Source organism: Copadichromis virginalis, linkage group LG6 (assembly GCF_057382275.1).
Source record: "Copadichromis virginalis isolate Kocher_CV1m ecotype Utaka linkage group LG6, C_Virginalis_male_GT1.1, whole genome shotgun sequence".
In the NCBI taxonomy this organism is placed as follows: domain Eukaryota; kingdom Metazoa; phylum Chordata; class Actinopteri; order Cichliformes; family Cichlidae; genus Copadichromis; species Copadichromis virginalis.
Window position 1 is genome coordinate 18,815,084 of NC_140623.1, and position 18,992 is coordinate 18,834,075.

The following is an 18,992-nucleotide window of genomic DNA, read 5'->3' on the forward strand; positions in this document are numbered from 1 at the left end:
TGTGATGTCAAGGCGAAGCTGCGTCGACACTCTGACACAAGGAGAAAATTCAGTGTAAAAAATAAAGACAAGCACTGTTCACTTGTCACGCTCTTGATCTTGAAGCTCTGCCTTTAAGTTTGGACACTAGAGCTCTTGGACTGCTGTTTAGCATCTGGGTCGCTGAGCTGAGCCAGGCCCAGCTCTCATCATAAGTAATGATTCTAGACATGAAGGTTGGGTCATTCTGGCATGGAAGTTGCTGCAAAACTGCAAATGCGCAAGGGCAAGTAGTCAGACGTGATGGACGGGTCTTCTTTATAAAAATTGTGGAAGCACTGGAAATGGTGCAGAGCCCACAAAGAAAATGACCTTGAAGGAATAAGTGGCCAGCTTTTAATTAAGATGCTTTTTTGCTTCCATGCGTATAGTTGCAGATTTTTTTTCATTGCACGATCTATAACCACTATAACTATGTAACAGCTGCACAAAACAGTTCAGTAGTGTGTAGTCTTATTTTTTATGCTGTGCTTTTTTTTTCAAACTTAAGGGTGTGTTCAGACATTCACGCATAGCTGCCAGTCTGTCTGTATCAGTCTCATTACCAGTCTCCAATCTGTCCCCACACGGTCCCAAAGGGCTGCGTTCGAGAGACGCCCATCAGAGCTGTGCGAGGGAACAGGAAACCCCCAGTGTAAACAGAATGCTTTGAATTGGTTCAAATAGACAACAGCAAGTAGTTAAACACTGCTTGAGACTTCTCAGGAAAGCCCCTCAGCTCCTGGAACAATACGCTTTATTCCTGGAGTTGGAGGGAATAAAATGTGTTGCTCTGTTTGTCAGCAGGAATACGAGGGGGGGCAAAAGTCAACTATAAATTTTGTGTGAAGATTTGAATCACTTCTTTAAAACAAAAAATGTAATATAGAGCACTGGCTTTACTAGAGGGCTGCGGTCTCTGAATGCCAATCAGGTTTTTAGTAGAATTTATTGCAGATTGCAATAAAAAAAAGTTCTTTTATTTTTGCAAACATTTGATACGAACGGGATTTACTTTAAAGTAATTCATGAATGTTACAGAGATGCCTTAAAAGTTTTATCAGCCAGGTCTGACCAGAGGCATTATTGCTATAAATTATAAATGACTGTGTCTACTTGCCTCATACTCGGAGTCTAAATTCTCTGGCTTTTTATCTAATCAGTACAGATAAAGTAGTTATTGAGTGTAACTTTTAACACACCTATAATCAGATCTGAGGCAGCGATTCCACTATTATTTACCTCAGTGTCACATGCCTGCAGAATGGAGGAGAGGTGTATAAATACATTTCACACACACAGGTTGAATATCATGCTAATATTGCTGCTGCCTCACTGCAAATGACATTCAGTACTTTTGACCCACTGACAAAGCAGCAAATCAGAGGAGGAGAGAAAAAGCGAGGTTACACAAATGTCACCTGATTCATGGTCTATGTTAAGTTGCTGATATAAAAAAAGAAAAATCAATAAAAATGTGGGTAACTGCAGATGCCACAGCTTATCCATCCGTCAGGTTTCAGACCCAGACGTAGGACTCACAGCACAGGAGGAGAAGAGAAAGCAAGCTTCTAACGAGGGACAATTATTCAAACGTATGAACTTGATGCAGAAATACAAAAAGACTTAAATAAAGAGACTGAAAAGCCTGGGGGAATATGAAATTACGTTATAAACAGTAAACAATAAACAAGAAAGCAGCTGAACATAAATCCCCACAAGCCAACAAAAGCTCTAAACGCTGGGTCTGAGACTCAGGAACCATGACACCGTTTTATTCCACTTTAAGGTCACAAAGGACCGGAGCCTATCCCAGCTGTCATAGGACGGAGGCAGGGCACACCCTAGACAGATCAGCAGTTTAATTTCATTTTATTTTCATGGCACAAATTCACAGCAGTAGGCATTTCATATTGTAAGGAAAGGACAAAGAAAAACAACGATTCAACCATTCCCTATCAGCCGTCACAGGCAAAAGTGAAGAGGAAGATACTAAGAGGAAGATACCTCCAGCTGAACCAGGCTCAGCGAGGGAGGGCGCCCACCCCCTGCTGCGACTGATAGGCGTGAAGGAAGGAGAAGAGAGCAAAGAGGAGCGAAGCAAGGCAGCTATAATATTACAATAAACCCGCAGCATTTTGGTGGGGCCAGCTACCCCCTGCCAGTAACATGTAGCTCAGAGTCCCAGAAATTTCCAGAAAGACAAAGAAAGAGCGGGGATGGACAAGGCAAGGATCGCTGAATCGATCACAAAATGTAGAGAATTAAACACTGAAAGCTCATCCTATTGATCGTCTTGCACACAAAACTTTTATAACAGTTTAAAATATGCCTAAAGGTCCCTTAAGGACAGTGTTTTTTGTATGTAACAATGATTTCCTTTGTTTTGATACATCACGGAAGCAAAGGCGTATCACCATGACGCTGTCAGAAAATACCACCAATTTCCCTTTTTCAAAAATGTTGTTGATAAATCATACCTTGCAGATCCCAGCACGTAGGCTCGTCTTATTTCATGACACTGCTTGTCTGCTGCTTGGCTCGTTTCGTCGCGTCTTGTTTCTAGAAAGGTTTTGATGTAAAAGCAAATAGCACTCAGAACCCTTGTTAGCAGGTGTGGAAATGAAAGGAAAGTCTCAAACGAGCACAACAGAAGTTAAAGGTGGTGACTGGGTCCTGCGATTTGAGGGAGGTTGTGAGCAAATATTGGCTAATGCCATGCTGCCTTCTGGTGTTTGAAAGCCCAACACTGTCTGCTGTGTTTGCTTTAATCCTATTGCCTGCTTGCCACTGCACCAGCTTACCTGTCAACATTTGTTGCTCCTGATCTGCAGCCTCAGTTGGCAGACTGTATTTATGCCACACCTCCAGGTAGACCCACTAGGGAGAGCTCTATCTTCTGCTTTTGTGCCCAGGAGAGGTGAGAGGAATGGAGAGAAATGCCAGGAGGAGGAAGAGGGCAGACTGAGCTCAGCTGCTGGCTCATTTACCCAGCAAAAAAAAAAAAAAGTCCTCTTCCTTTTTTCCCCCTCTTCAGCTTCCTGCTTTTTCACATCTGTGTTGCAGTGCAAATGTGGATATCGCACATGTGTGTACACACACGAGCGCAAACTATATCTCACCATAGTCCTGTGCTGTCCCTCTCTCTTGCCAGGCGAACAAAGACCCACTGTTTCTGACGGGGGTGACCTTCCCTTCAGAGTATCCTGCTAGCCCAGAGACGCTAGTCAAGCTAAGCGTGTATGATGCAAAGGACAAGACCCAGGAATCAGTGAGTAAACACTTTTTGCTCTGCATGTGTGTGCGTCGCATATGTGCATGCTAAAAATCCAGTGGGTGAGAAACGGGGAGCTGTAACGATGACAGCCTGCTCACAACTGGCTTTGAACACATCTCTCGAGTGGAGGTTTTGCTGTACCGAGCTTTAAACTATACAGGGGGATGATCATTAAAAGAAATCCGGTTTCAGAATCTCATTATGTTTAAATTTATCCTGCTTATTCGGAGGTGCAAAGAGTTGCGTGCTGATTTACAGGACTGAATCACGGCTGTATCGTTCCAATCAGTCTCAGACCAAAACTTTTTTCCTCGAGTTTTGAAGGAAAAGGTTGTGAAGCCTTCAGTGAGCATCCGTGCATGGCACTGATCCCGTGGGAAAACCAATCGGCACATCAGTGGGAATGGAAAAGAGAGCCAGACATAGAATCCTGAATGGGCCGGGCCCTCTGATTTAGACGTTTAAAACAGACTTTATAACAGGCTTTTCAGTGTGCGCCGACGTTTGATCTCAATCAGCCACCCCACTCAACCCTGCGTGCCAAGATCTTAATTTGGCATAACTTACTATGAAACATTCATGAGCTTTTTTTTTGATGAGTTAGGACTTCAGTATAGCAGTGGTTAGTGGTTAGTATTTGCAAATGTATTACATTAAGGCCTCTGATTTTGTGTTGGCACAAGGCCAGCAGTAGCGCAAATGCAGTCCCAGTGTGTCTGCGCACCGGAGCTGTGTTTGCTCTGGTGCGCAGACACACTGGGCCCACTTTTTTTCTACACTTACTGTGTGGATGCACGCAGCCTGTAGCTAACTTGAAATGACCTATTTTAACGATCTGCTACTTGACTTGGCGTGAAAAAACAAATGTGTTTTTCCACCTGTGGCTTCCACTTCCTGTTGCCAAACCCTTGGAACCAACAACCGAGACAAAATTATAGATAAACAAAATCTCTAATAGCTCTACTTTTGTGTTACTAAAGCTCTGTGTCATCACGAGCAATGTAGGCTGGAAAAACCATGTAAACCCTTGAGTTTAGTACCGTCAGGAACAATGACCTCTTCTTAACTTATTCACAACTCAAAGCACTTAACACTAAAAATACCTTCGCTCACTCATACACACACTCGAACAGAACGTTTTTAATCTGTCAGACTCACTCTCACACACTGATGAATGCATCTGTTTAGTATTTTGCCTAAGGACATATTGACTAACAGACTAGAGGAGCTGGAGGTTGAACCACCAACCGTCCAATTAGTGGGTGACCCCACTCTTCCTCCAGAGCCACAGCTGCCCCATGTGAAACTGGACGTTGAGGAGGAATTTTGATTGTTCTTGATCTCATGAAATAATCTCAACTGATTAACATTTCTGTTATTTTTTTGTGATCGAACAGTCTTCTTCAGATCATGCCAAAGCATCTCAGTCAGCTTGAGGTCAGGACTCTGACTCGGTCTGTTCCAAAACAAGTTATTGTTTGTTTCACTCGTTTTAGTATTGATTTATTTGTAAGCTTTGGGTCATTGTAAAACCCGACCTCTCAGGTCATGAAGTGCTGTCCTGGCATTCTCCTGCAAAAGTTGAATAAATTTTTCCCTCAATGGTTGTAACGTGGGATTTAAGATCCTGCGTTGCTGTTGGTTTGCGTAGGAGTCCGGTTACACAGAGAGAGGGATTATGGGAATTCAACCTATGCAGAGGCTATGCAAATGCGCTTGCATGCAGTCCTCCAAAAAAACCAACAGTACAGCCCTGTGGCACCAACACTATGAGTAATGTGTGAATGCTGATTGGACAGAAAGCTGGCTTGTTTAAGAAAAGCAGTGACAGTTAACCACAAAATACTTCAATGGATAGTTCTCACTTCAATAAGCTCTAACTCCCCCACGACCCTTAACTGGAACAGTCAGGAAAACAGGTGCGGGGTTTAACCGCACTTTGTCCATCCATTTATTTTCTTATCCGATGAAGGGTGCAGAGGAGCTGGAGCCTATCCCAGGTGTCCTAGTCAACATTGGACAGGTCACCAGTCTATTGCAGATCTAGGGGTTTTCCCTTTTTTTTCTATATGTTCTACGATACAGAGGCGAGAATATTGACAGGGGAACAAGAGTAGCTGTCATGCTGGCATTCAGAATAGCCCCAAATCAATACGTCCCTCCTTGCAAAAACCAAAAAATATATAGAAAGCCTATCTGATATTAATAAATGAATAATTACTCCTCTGTTCAGAGAATAGGGAAAGGGTTTTTTTAGGTAACACATTTTTGGAGCAAAAACCTCTACAATCATATAATATCATATCCTGTTTTACCTAAGGCATAAAAACATAACAGTTAAAAACATAACAATGATTTAATGATTTATTGGCAAGAACATTTTGCAACTTCTAGGATTTAATGCAAAAGCATGTATGACCATTACAACCGTTAAACACTGTCCTCACTGCCAAACAATCCTCAAAAGAATGGAAAAAAAAGGCTTATTGCAAACTAGTATGTGGATTCAAAGCATTGGTTAGAAACCTTGCGCGTGGGACTTGCACGTTTCCCACACTCACTGAAATGGTAGATCAGGTACTTTTATGAAGTTATGTCCCCCATAATCCCTCTTATGCTGTATTTTAATCTCAGTTAACTCTCATTTAGGTTAGCCTAAATTAGCTCACAATAGCTCTTTATAACTTCTCTAGAAATTAACTTATGATTTGTTTAATTTTGTTTAAGTACATTGCAGGTGCAGATTTCTTGTCTGCGTCAAGGCACACTCCGACCTCTGTTCCCTTTTGGCGCTATATATGATCACTCCTACGCTGTTTTATCATTTCACTGCTTCAGGATTACTCCACGGTTCTTCAAAAAGCAACACTCTGCAGGAACTTGAGCATCTGTTGGGGGAAACACAGACAGTTCTTGTGATGTTGTCAAGATCCCGTGTCACCACTGCCACTTGAAAACACACACACAGACATGAGATGTGCAGTTTAACAGTTTAAAGTTCCTATAAAAGCACAATTTTGCTTGATTCGATGGGTCTGAAATCAATTGTAACAGGTCAAAGTTAACCTAGGACAGCTTCAGTGTGCAGATGAAATTGTAGCACATGGACAACAGTATAAAAAGTTTGCATATTTTAATTTTTGTGTGTTCTGCATCATTAAATTTCAGGTTAAAAGACCCGTATATGAAGGTTAAAGCATGCTCTGCTGCATCTTACTGTCTCTTGCCCCGTGATATAAAATAATCAAAGAGTTTTAAACAGTTTAAACTGAAGGTTTAACTTTAACCTAAATGTGTCAAACCATTTACTTGGATTTCTGTGTAATGGCATTAGCTAGTGGATCTGGCAGCAGGGCCATTTGCCTGTTGCAGAAACTTCCTGTGGGTAGTTTTTATGCTTGTGTTACCGTTGGGAGTTTTAAGAAATATCTTAAAAGATGAACATTGTAATGACTACTATATTAAGATACATTACTGATGTTGGTAAAATATTTACTGCCTTTATATATTATTTTAAGAAAGCCTTGGAGAAAAAAGATATTGTTCATGGTAGGTGTCAGTCAAGAGTTCTTTGATGCACAAGCTGTGGACAAAATATTTGATTTTATTAAGTGCTTCAGTATTTAGGGATTTTTAGCGTCTGTCTTCTGGTCTGTCCTTCACTCTGTCTCTGTGAGTGATATTTCTCAATAGCTCCTGTCAGACTGTCAAAAGTATCACTGATAAAGCACACGACATTTCACTCAAGCTTTGCTTTTAGAGCTTTATGCTTAAAAACAGCGTTATAGACAGATCCTATTTAGCATATTTTTATATGCTTCACTCAACTCATTCCACTAAATAAACACACACACACACACAGCAGAGCCCATATACCTTACGCAGACTGCTTTAAAAAAAAAATGTGACCATTAAAACAATGCCTTGCATAGTGCCCCTGCAATAGATCTGCCTTTTCTTTTTTTTCCTTGTACCAAAGCTCTTGCGCTTACATTTCCTCGGCTCGGCTGGGCACAGCGCGCTTGTCTGGGTCTCATTAGAGAGGCTTTCGTTGACACAGGCGTGACCCTGAACATGAGCTGGCACAATGCGTCAGCCCCTAGTTGCTTAAGTGGCAGATCGAGAATCGCTCAGTCAAGGCTCGGTCATTTAATGTTGCTTTTTTTTTTTTTTTTGCCCCTTTGCGAGAGCGAGCACTGGGGCAATTTGCTGTGTTTGTGTGTGTTTTACAAATCGGCTGTCAAAAGTTTTACATATCACTTTCAGCTTTGATAGCAGATGTTGTGCCACCAGCTGATTCACTGCAGTGGAACACAACCCCCCCCCCCCCCCCCCCCCCCCCAGCAGAAATGTAGCACATCTGCAGTTTTGTGTTATATGGCATGTCACCTATTACCGTACCCACCATAAGAGTTTTGAAGTGGAAATAAAGGAGGGTGGAAATGGTGAAGATGGGGGAAGGAAACTGATGGAGCGAGGTTTATAGATGACTGCTTTAACATTCGTAGAAGACCTAAGAATTTCATAGTAGGATGGTTTTACCTGCACCTTGGGCTTCTCATTTAGATATTGTAAGATGACACTGGCTTCGTGGTCATGAATATTTGAGAATGCACACAGGGATGAGAAAATGATAAGTGAGGGAGTGGAGGTGTGAGATGGAGTAAAAGCGGATCTGATATCACCCAGGCGTAAATGATCCCACCCTTGAGCCTAGTTGTCAAAGAATGACAGGCTAGCCTTTCTTTGTCACTGACGTCTTGAGTGCAACTTCGCTCTCCCTTTCATCTTACATTCTCATCACTGAATGAAGAAATATGCTTTGTGATTGGAAAAAAAAAGTTGTGCTTTACAAGGAGAACTCCACTGAAAGTGATTTTATTATTTGCTCAGCTAAATATTAAACATATTATGAATAGTACAACCGTGTTGTTTCTTTTCTTTTATGTTGTTTAAATGAGAGATAAGAAAAAAACACCACTGCTGTCATGGTACAAGGCACAAAATGATAATTGCATTCTGAATACAGAGCAGCAGAGTATTTATTTTCTTCCTGCTTAGTTTCAAGCATATTTACAGTAGTGTGCAAAGGTCTTGATTCACCACTTATTCCTTTATATTTTGCTTCCAAGGAGTGAGATTTTCTGGCTTCAGGTTTTTGATCCTAAAGTGCAGAACAACATCGTTTTTTAAAAAAGTATGAAAGCAAAAGCTTTATTCCAGCCACCATGACTCAGATAAACAAAGGATAGTTTTGCTATCCTACATAATGCTGTGTGAATTCTCTATGATTATTCACTTACCAGTATTTTGTATTATGCTTCTCTCTGTATTGAACCGGTCCGTGTAGGATGGATTAGTCAATGCTGCGGATGCAAATAAAATAACCTGAGCCCGAATCTTTCTTGTAATTCTTTTAAAGGGATCTTGAGCAATAGTTCTCCAGGGATTTTGAAGGTACAGTCCTTATCCCTGACCATTTTCATTTAAGCATAAAAAATTACACTCACTCAACAGATGAACCAGTGTTTTGTCTACACATAATGGACGAATAGCAAAGAACCAGTTTAACTCATTTTGATCTTTGAGTTGAATCAAAATATAAAAAAACATCCCAAAGATAACACATTTTGAGGTGTAAAATGGTATTCCGTACTCCGTGGTATAACACTGACAACAGGTGTTATGAAGTGATGGATCCAAATTTGAAACCAATGTTTGGTTCAAATTAATCTCAGTATGTGTCTGGAGACATCTGTAAAACACAGTGGAGGCTCTGTCATGTTTGAGGCTTTTCAGCCAAAGGTGTTGGGTTTCTTGTCAGAATTGATGGAATTAAAAAGCATCTGATTGGCAACAGCTTCATTTTTAAGCAATGATCCCAAAGGTACTGCAAATAAAAATACACTACAATGTGTTAAAAGCACACATGGATAGAATGACACTCGTACATGGATTGACCTCCCCAGAGCCCAGACCTCAACATTATTGAAGCGGTGTGAGATCACCTTAGTAAAAAACAGATCAAAAGGCAGCCCACACCCAAAGAAGAGCTTTGAATGATCTACAAGAGGCCAGCTGAGCTGTTCCTGGAGACTGCTTAGAGAAATTAGCAGAAAAGTTGCCCGTTCAGGCTGTGTTAAAGAGCAAAGGTGTTGTTTTTGCCTTAAATGTTGTATTTTGTATTACCTGTTTTCATAGAAAAATAAAGATAAACACATGAGGAGTGATTAAAGACTTTTGCACGATACTATATATGCAGGTTTCACTGGTGATGGAGATTGAAATGAAAGATGTGGTCAGATGAAGAGTTTTGGGCTCTTGGGTTAAAGCTCAGTACCATTTTCAAAGTTCAATAAAAACCTGAGCAAGGCTCATCTGAGAGAAGCAGGATGAAGAAAGTTCAAAGAATATGAATGAAGTAAATGAGATTATTTGTGTGTATTGGGTGCATCGCATTTGTGCTCACTTACCTCGGCGAAGAGGCTCAAAGACAGACTGCTAATGACAAACCTGTGTTTGCTGTCAGTGCAAACCTATTACCAAGTGTTCTTGTGCTATAAAAGGATAGGACAGCTGCGTCTGGAAGAGCTCTTCTGTCTAATCACAGCCTCATTTATCCTGCCTTTGCTCACTGCAGTCTGGAATGGATGTGTAATGCATGTTTTCAGTTTGCATTCCTGTAACTGACCATGGTGAGGAATTTTGATCGGTTTTTGTGATGTGAACCATGGTGCGACAAACAAAGGCTTCATTTGAGTAAAACAGGAAATGGAGCATGCCTGGTCATTTCCATAAAGCAGCCATAAAATGTATTCAATCCAATAAAACACAAGGAGAGGGCTTTTTTTTTTACTGTGCTGCTATAATTCCCATTTCTTTCTCTGGCCGCCAGAAAGAGCCAGATGAACACTCACATGCACACACACACACACACACACACACACACACACACACACACACACACACACACACACACACACTCTTACTAAGGAAATTGGATAGAGGTTATATGAGAGGAGTCCCAAAGTCCCAGTGATTTCCCAACATTTCCCTGAGGGGGGAAACACCTTCAAAATGTTTTGTGAAATGTGTTGTTGCTGAAATCAAATTAGAGGACTCTCGGTTCACGTTCTGCACAATTTAAAAATGACAGAGTTCAAACCCTTAAACACGTCTTTTTTTCATACTAGAAGTTGCTAGTACTCTTGTGATTATACTAGATAGCTATCTCAATTCAAGAATAAAAATCATACTGCCTTAAACCTTTTCATATAGGGTTTTTATATATAGAGAGAGAGAGAGACTACACTATGACCACTGACAGATGAAGGCAATAACACTGATGATCTCTTCATCATGGCGTCTGTTAGTGGGATATATTAGGGAGCAAGTGAACATTTTGTCCTCAGAGTTGTTGTGCTAGAAGAGAACCCACAAAAGCTGTAGTTTTGTGGGGTGTTCCCAGTCTGCAGTGGTCAGTGTCTGTCAAAAGTGGTCCAAGGAAGGAAGAGTGGTGAACCAGCGACAGGGTCACGGGGGGCCAGGCTCATTGATGGGGAACCAAGGCAGATCCATGTTGATCCAACAAACGAGTTACTGTAGCTTTGATTGCAGAAAAAAAGTTAAAGCTGGGTCTGATGATATCAGAATACACGTTGCATCACAGTTTGTTGCATATGGAGCTGCATACAGACCAGTGAGTGTGCACATGTTGACACCACCAAAGCACCAACGCTCAGCATCAGAACTGGACCATGGAGGGAAGAAAGTGGCCTCCACAGTGCATCCATTGACTGCAAAGGATTTTCATCCAGTTATGAAAAAATGCTTATATTTAAAATTATCCTTGTTTGTCTAAATAATTAGTCCCCCATTTTCAGAGGTGTAAATTCCTAAACAGCTAATACAATTTTTTTTGTAAAGATGGAAGTCTGTTTTTGTCCCTAATCCAAGAGAGCAGACTCTGCTTAACTATACAAAGTAAGGAGTTATAGTGTATCTGCCAGCATTTGGAGGTGATACCACTTATTTTTATTTCTTAAACCATAACTGCAGCAGCTGGCATCAAAAGTTATAAAGTGTTTATTATTGTTTTATTGCAGTCACATGAAAAAATTTGTGACTTTGTTGGCATTTTTGTTGAGTTTGTTATATTTTGAACAGGCAAACATTTGATCCTCTTTGTGCCTATAGACGTACAGGAATATATATAAATTATGTAGCTATAAAAGGTACAGGTCACAGCGTTTTCTAAGTTTTTTCTGAGAACTTTACCTATTGGCGTGATGACCACACACGGTACACTAGTTATTTCATGGTCGATATGACTTTGCAAGATTGATATTCCTCATTTCAAGTTGTTAAGCTGGGTTGAATTATCCACTAAACATAAAACTCTGTTATTTGCCCTGAGCAGACATATTTCCACTGTGTGTTTTCCCAGCTCTCCACAGTTTTCAGACAAGCCCTTGTGGGATACTGCTAAGCCTGAAATAAATGTTTTTGAGTCTTTGGTAAACTCTAAGGATACCAAATTTGACCAAAAAAAATGCCATTACAAATGTGTGTTTTCATTGACTCCATGCCATATTGTTTTTCAGTGTAGTGATCCTTGCAGATTGTGTTATTCTCCTGTATACCTGATTTGAGGAATGTTTGACTGGCAGATATTAACCACATCTCAGGAGGCAGTTTGAACAGCTACTGTTCCATGGTGAATTGTCACTCCAATTATGAACTGCTGAAGTATGGAGAATCCCAGCCACAGTTAATCCTGCCCTGTCAATAATCATGATGTGTAAAAGACGGCGACTTGACATATTTTTGGCACCACCACTTGCTTTAGCTGGATGAGTGTCAATGTGGTGGGAATTTTCTGTAAGTGCAAGTGTTTACTGCCAGAAGGGGGGGATGGGGTGGAAGTAGACAGGGAAACTGCAGAAAGAGTGAGAGAGCTAGAGGGGACTCACACGCGTGTGCACACACACATGCTTTTACAAGAACCAATCTCAGAGATATCCAAGAAAGGTCTTGGTAGTGATTGGGTGGACAGCTCAGCAGTGATAACCTACGAGAGTAACAGTCCTCAGATAAGGACTGTCTCTTGTCTGATGGCCACTTTGCTTCCCTCACCATCATTGTGGCAATGTCACACAATGTCACAAGTGCAGAAAAGTACTGCTGTTCAAGTCTGCCATACTAAAATTAGTTAAACTACAGAGCTCTTGCTTTCTTCCTGACTTGTTTGCTGGGAGTCTTGCTGTGCACAAAACGTGAAGCTACTCTGCCCGACTCTTTTTTATGAAGACGCTACCAAATTTCATCACGAGGTCTAAGTTCTGTAATGAATGAATGTCATGCAAATGTCTAATTAGTGCTGTGCTAGTGCAGAATATTAAAATGTCACAGCTATAATAAAACAACTGTTTTGCCTCCCTTATTAAATTAAATTAGGTATGTTCCCTTTTTTTCTGCAGAAAAGTGGAAAAGAAAATTTCACAGAACTGTGTGCAGTTCTCTGAAAAACTAAATTCACACCATGTTTCATTAGCTTTTATCAGCAATAACTGCAGTATGTTTTCTGTATGACTTTATCGGTCTTTATCGTGAAGGAATCAGTTCATTGAGGTTTGTGGGCATTAGCTTATGCAAGTCTTGTGGCCTAAGTCATCACCCCTCCACCACCGTACTTCACACATGAGGTGCTAAATAGTCCAGACTAGTGGTCTTTATGCAAATAAAATAAAAATTTTACATATGAGAATTTTAAAATGAAATCCTAAAATCTATTATTAGCCAATGTAAAGAATATAAAATGCCAGAAATGTGAGCTTGCTTACTAAAATGCTAGCACTCTGGCTTTTTTTTTTTTTTTTTTTTTTTGCTTAGAGGCATTGCAAAGAAATTATCTAACATGGTCTTTTGTGTCCAAAGGACATTGCTCTAGAAATCTCAGATACAATTTTACAAATCTAACCTTTGCTGTCATGTTCTTTACAGAAAAAAGAGACTTTCTTTTGGCAACTCTTCCAAATAATCCATACTGTCATGGAGATTTAATATGCCTGTAGAGTCTTACATTTAGCTTTTTAGTTTTGTGCAATTTCTCTGAGCATTGCACAGTCTGACCTTGGGGTGTATATGCTGGGCCGTCCACTCTTGGGAAGATTGTGGTTTTATATTAACATTCACCTGAATGCTTCAGAGCAGCAAACTGCTCAAACCTCTGCTTTTATAGATGTGCTCATGCTTATTGATGATCAATCAATCAAGTTTGTTTGATTAGCAGCAACTGGCTGCTACTTACTAATTCCTATGGTAGCAGCACAGGACTGTATAGAGTCCCATGAAAACTTTCTTTTCTCACATGATTCGTTTTTCTGTAAGATTATCTCACTGACTTTGTATTTTTAGAGTAATATTATTATACTAGCAATGATATTATTTCTTGTAATTAGGGCTGCCACAAACGATTATTTTGATAGTCGACTAGTCACCTATTATTTTTGCGATTAGTCGACTAATCAGATCATGCATCCATTGGACGTAAAACGTACAGCTTATTGCACCAGCATGCATCTGCTCTTATATAACTATCATTAGCTTACAGCTTTAAGTGGTTCAAGTATGTGCTAACTAAAAATCACGACAAGATGATAGTTTATTAAATTTTAATGAAATTTGACGATTGTTTGGTGGCGTTTAATAAACTCAGCCGTCTGCTCCTTGCTATCTAAAATATAACGGGACACCGGAGTATATTCTCGAGCGTCTCACACTTCTGATAATCAGTTGTCTGCTTGAAGTTTATTCAGCTGTGTAAAAACTATAACTTTAATCTCAGCCAAACCGATTTACTCAGGAACAAATAAGACAATAAAAAAAAAAAGCCAAACAATATAATTTTTAAGTTATCTAAGTGACTCATATATCATGTTTAACCTGAGTAGCGAAAAATGGCAGTGGGTTTGAAAACGATTTGCCCGGAGTCCGGGGTTCTCACCGGCTCTAGTGAGCCTTGAACCCCGGCTCACAATCGAGATGGTGGGCAACAGACGTCTCCGAAAACGTCGGAGCGCTTTTGAAAATATGTGGTGTCTTGATAAACTGAGCAGATATTTGAGGTTTATACTAGAGATGGACCAATCCGATATTACGTATCGGTATCGGTCCGATACTGACCTAAATTACTGGATCGGATATCGGAGAAAAATAAAAAATGTAATCCGATCCATTAAATATCACGAAAGCACCTCACAAAACTTGCAACACGCCGTAACTCACCTCAGAACGTTAGCACGTCGGAGCAGTATGCATCACGTGATAGAGCGGCTGTGGCATGCGGGACCTATCGGTGGTCTGGATAGCATGTGGAGCTTCGCTAGCAACCCGGCATTTCATCTCCGACAAAGTTATCCCCGAGAGAAGTAAAGCAAGTGTGTAAGTCCATCTCTGAATGTTTGTAAAGCATTCCTGCGTTAAGCTTAACAAGCGACTGCCTCTTCTTGCTGCTACTTCAATCATGAAACTGCTTAACGATCAGCTGATCGGCTTTTCTGTCGCGAGTCCGTGTCTCTAGTTTGTTTTTGGCCCACTTTGCACCAGAAAGAGGAAACCAGCGGCTGAACAACAGCAGCACGTTTAAGCTTGATCAGCTGTTGTTAGAATATATTTAATATTACTTTCTACTCGAGGATCTTTTTCTATGTAGCTGACGCTGGTAACTGTGCAGGGACAGATCTAGCAAAGTTTAGCCAGGGGGGCCGATAGGGCATTAACAGGGAAAAGGGGGCACAAAGACATACTTTTCTTTCTTATTCTCATTTAAAATGTCTCGCTTTTAATAAATAATTATCTGACACCCAAAGTTTTAATTTGATGTAAAATGAATAGAAGTCAATTACTGTATATAGTAACTATTAAGTATAATATATATACCCTAGTAAGCTATAGTACTTTTTCCTTTGGGAAGGTACCATCTGTGCAGTCTGCAATTTTGTTGAAGAAAGATGTTGAATCTATTTAATATTTCTTGAAAAATAATTGATTTCCGTGCATTTTTTTTCACACTGCATCAAATTAAGGTTGATTACGGCGATTAAGCATCATGAGGTGGAGCGTGAGGGGTGGTTCCCTATTTTTTATTTATTTATTTTTGTTGTTGCTGGGAGTTGGAACCCTATTAGTTAGGTTGCTTAATATTTATGCTAAGTACTCTTTAAAATACCAGAATAGGGAGGATGGTGCAGGTTTAAGTTTATTAGATTGATCAGTATTGCTGAACTATGAAATATTTTTTTTTGCATACAGGTATAACAGAATAGCTTTAGTGTAGTTGTTGTTTTAAACTTGAGTATGAACTTATACAAAATGCAGCAAGATATTTAAAAAACAGTTTTGTTGATTAAAAAACACTATATCGGATTCATAGCGGTATCGGCAGATATCCAAATTTATGATATCGGTATCGGTATCGGACATAAAAAAGTGGTATCGTGCCATCTCTAGTTTATACAGCTACATTCTCGCCTGAAAATATGTTAAACGTTTATTTTGTGACCCAGAAAGAATAATAAGAGTAATATTAAAACTAACTAGCTGCCGCCATTGTTGGAAACTGAGCTGGGCTTCTTCGGGGTTTAACGGCAGCGGGCATCCTTGTACATGCAGTGCTGCCATCTTCTGTTTCAGTCCGTTATTACACTCTTAAATCCTACTACTTATTCCTGCGTCTTTTGGGATCTTACAAAGCTTCAGATGACGCGTCGACTATTAAATCAGTCGTCGCCGATTTTGATAGTCGACGTAATCGTGACTAGTTGACTAATCGTGGCAGCCCTACTTGTAATCCTGATGTTTGAATTCTTACTTTTACAAGATGGATGTATTTACTTTTCATTTTACCGTTGTTTATTGACCGTATCACTAAAGGCAATTCTGTGCTTTTAATTTTCCATTTTCTAACCTGAAGCCTGCAAAGTACAAACATGATAAATTGATTGTATTTATATAATATCCTAGTTTTTTTTAGAAAGTACCTAAAAAAAACTGACAGCTGAGACCAGTTTAGGATCATTACCTGTAGTTATTTACATTTTTGAAGATTTTAGACTTTGGGTTTGTTGTACTTGATGTGATTTTAATAGACTGACTTTACATGTGCTGGTGCTTTTAATCAGACTTTTATCTGAATTTTGAAAATTACATGTTATGTCTGTAGTTTACCTGATTAATTTGCTTTATATGATTTAATACATTTAATATAACAAGGTATCGTCTGCATAGCAGTGTTTTCTAATGTTATTATCCCACTCACCACTAAGTTTCAGTTGGCATTAAGAGAGTTTTGCAAGAGCACCACAGTGATGAAAACAAGAGGAGGAGGAAATGCTGCTCTTTAAATCTCTTGCAGATTTATGCTCCCAGGCTCAAAGAACAGACCTTCCTTGGAATTGTCTGCAGGTGTAGTGTGATTAGCATGCCAGCAGAGGAGCTGCAGCAGCTTCGGTGCATTATCTCTGCCTACCTATGAGGTATAATAGTAAAGCATACATATCATAATTCGCAGTCACTACAGTTATACAAGTAAAAAGCACTAAAACACACTTGAAGAAGAAAAATATGCTCAAGGACACAATTGCAGGTGTTTAGCATGGCCTAAGCATGAGTCATATGGCTTTCTATCCAGGCAGCGTTAATGCCTGGATAGAAATAGGAGCATGTCTATCTTCAGATGACTGAAAAATAAAAAGCTGAAATTCCATCTAAGTAGACCTGGTGAAGCAATATCTCTACATTAGGTAACTTGTGTCATGTTCTGTTGAGTGTAGAAGGGGCTTTACAGTAATCATACAAACGAAGTGAGTCAAAGATAGCTTCAGGTTAAACTTGTTAATTAAATTGTGCATAAAAGTAAATTCTGTCTAGTCTTCAGTAGCCCAGATTGAATGTATATTTGAAATTGGCAGATTTCTATCAAATAAGAGGAAAAAGCACGAGGACACCGTCACATTGGTCCAAATTTAACTGATTTTAGTTAGAAGACTAAAACCACTGCCAACTCAGTATTAGGTGGTATAATTAATGTTGATTAGACAGTAATTGGAAAAGCTACAAAAGGCAAATGACTCTACATTAGGGATTCAGCTGACGTCCTTTTTACATTGCTTTTGTAGCAAATGTATATCTTATCCTAGATTGGCTGTAAGTCTGATGTAAATAACAGTTTTTGATATGTTTTTTGTGCTTTTATGATAGCCAGGGATGATAGGAGAAGCATATCTACAAATCCCCCCTGACATCCCCCAAAGCTCTGATTGGGGTTTGCATCTTAGTGTCTTTGTCCACTGGGATTATCAGCCTTGGTAGACAGGGAAGTTAACCTTACCTACACACCAACTAGAAAAAAAAAAGATCAGAAGATCGTACATGGCTCGTGGCCGTGTATGAGATAGTCTCAGCTTTTAGCATAGATCTCTGATGTGTAGTAACACCCTCTCTTTTGCCAGGGAAGGCAATGTGATATACAGATGTTTCACTTTAGTCTTATATTCTGCCCATTCCAACTGGTCATGAATTATGCTCATTTATGTATGTTTAATTTCACATACTACCCAGAAAGGCTAGAAAGAGTGCTTTTAATAAATGGCACATTTATACTTCTGTGGAATTTCAGTTGCCTCTCAACCCTGGGAAGTACTGTTTTTAATCCGCCCGACACCCATCAGGCATCACTGTGTCTTCCTCTTTCATAAATTCTCCTTTATTTCACTGACTTTAAGTTAAAGTTTCGGTGCACTGACAGCCTGACTTATTATACACTTGATTGCTGATCTTTTGATTTAGTTTTCAGCACTGTTCCAATTACTTCCATCAGTTCTCTACTTTTCATACTCCATTACAAGCAAAAAGGAAATAAAAAGAAGAAGAGAGAAACCAGACTTCCCTTATACTATGTGACAATCAGTAAAGCTTTTACATTGAAATTACTCAGAAATTGAAACGCTTTAGGATTAAGTAATTAAGCTGAATTAGAGTAAATGGGAGGATCTTTGCTTAGGCTGCTGCCCCCGCGACCCGGCCCCGGACAAAGCGGATGAAGATGGATGGATGGATGGATGGATGGGAGGATCTGTTTAAAGCGAGTAAAATAAGTATTGAACACATCACCAATTTTAAAGTAAATATATTTCTAAAGGTTCTGTTGATACGGAATTCTCACCAGATGTCATTAACAACCCATCCAATCCACACATGCAAAGAAATCAAACTATAAATGTCCATAAATTATGTGAAATAACACGGGGAAAAAGTATTGCACATTTTTACTAAGTAAGCCTTTGTTGGTGATGATGGCTAAAAGACGCCAGGTCCTCAGAAGGTCGGGTAGGCCGGAAGTAAACAGCTGCGAAATTGGAGGGTCTAGCCTTCTGATTAGCGTCACCGCTGTCTCGGTGGAGTTTAATAAACTCGGCCGTCTGCTCCTTGCTATCTAAAATATAACAGGACACTGGCGTAAATTCTCAACCATCTCACACATCTCTTTAATCAGTTTTCTGTTTGACGTTTATTCAGCTGTGTGAAAACGAAGGAAGAACCCACCCAGGGGATTATTAAAGTTTTATTTTATCTAATCTAATCTAATAACTTTAATCTCAGCCAAAGTGATTTACACACGAACAAATGAAACACTGAA

The 18,992-nt window shown here is 39.8% G+C and overlaps 1 protein-coding gene across 1 annotated transcript in view; it reads left to right on the top strand.

Moving 5' to 3' along the window:
* The window catches only part of inpp4b (inositol polyphosphate-4-phosphatase type II B), a 183,548-nt gene that overhangs the window by 36,219 nt on the left and 128,337 nt on the right, over positions 1 to 18,992 (top strand). The window contains exon 4 of the mRNA XM_085459043.1: positions 3,173 to 3,289. Coding sequence (XP_085315169.1) covers positions 3,173 to 3,289 — 117 coding nt within the window. The remainder of the gene's footprint in view (positions 1 to 3,172; positions 3,290 to 18,992) is intronic.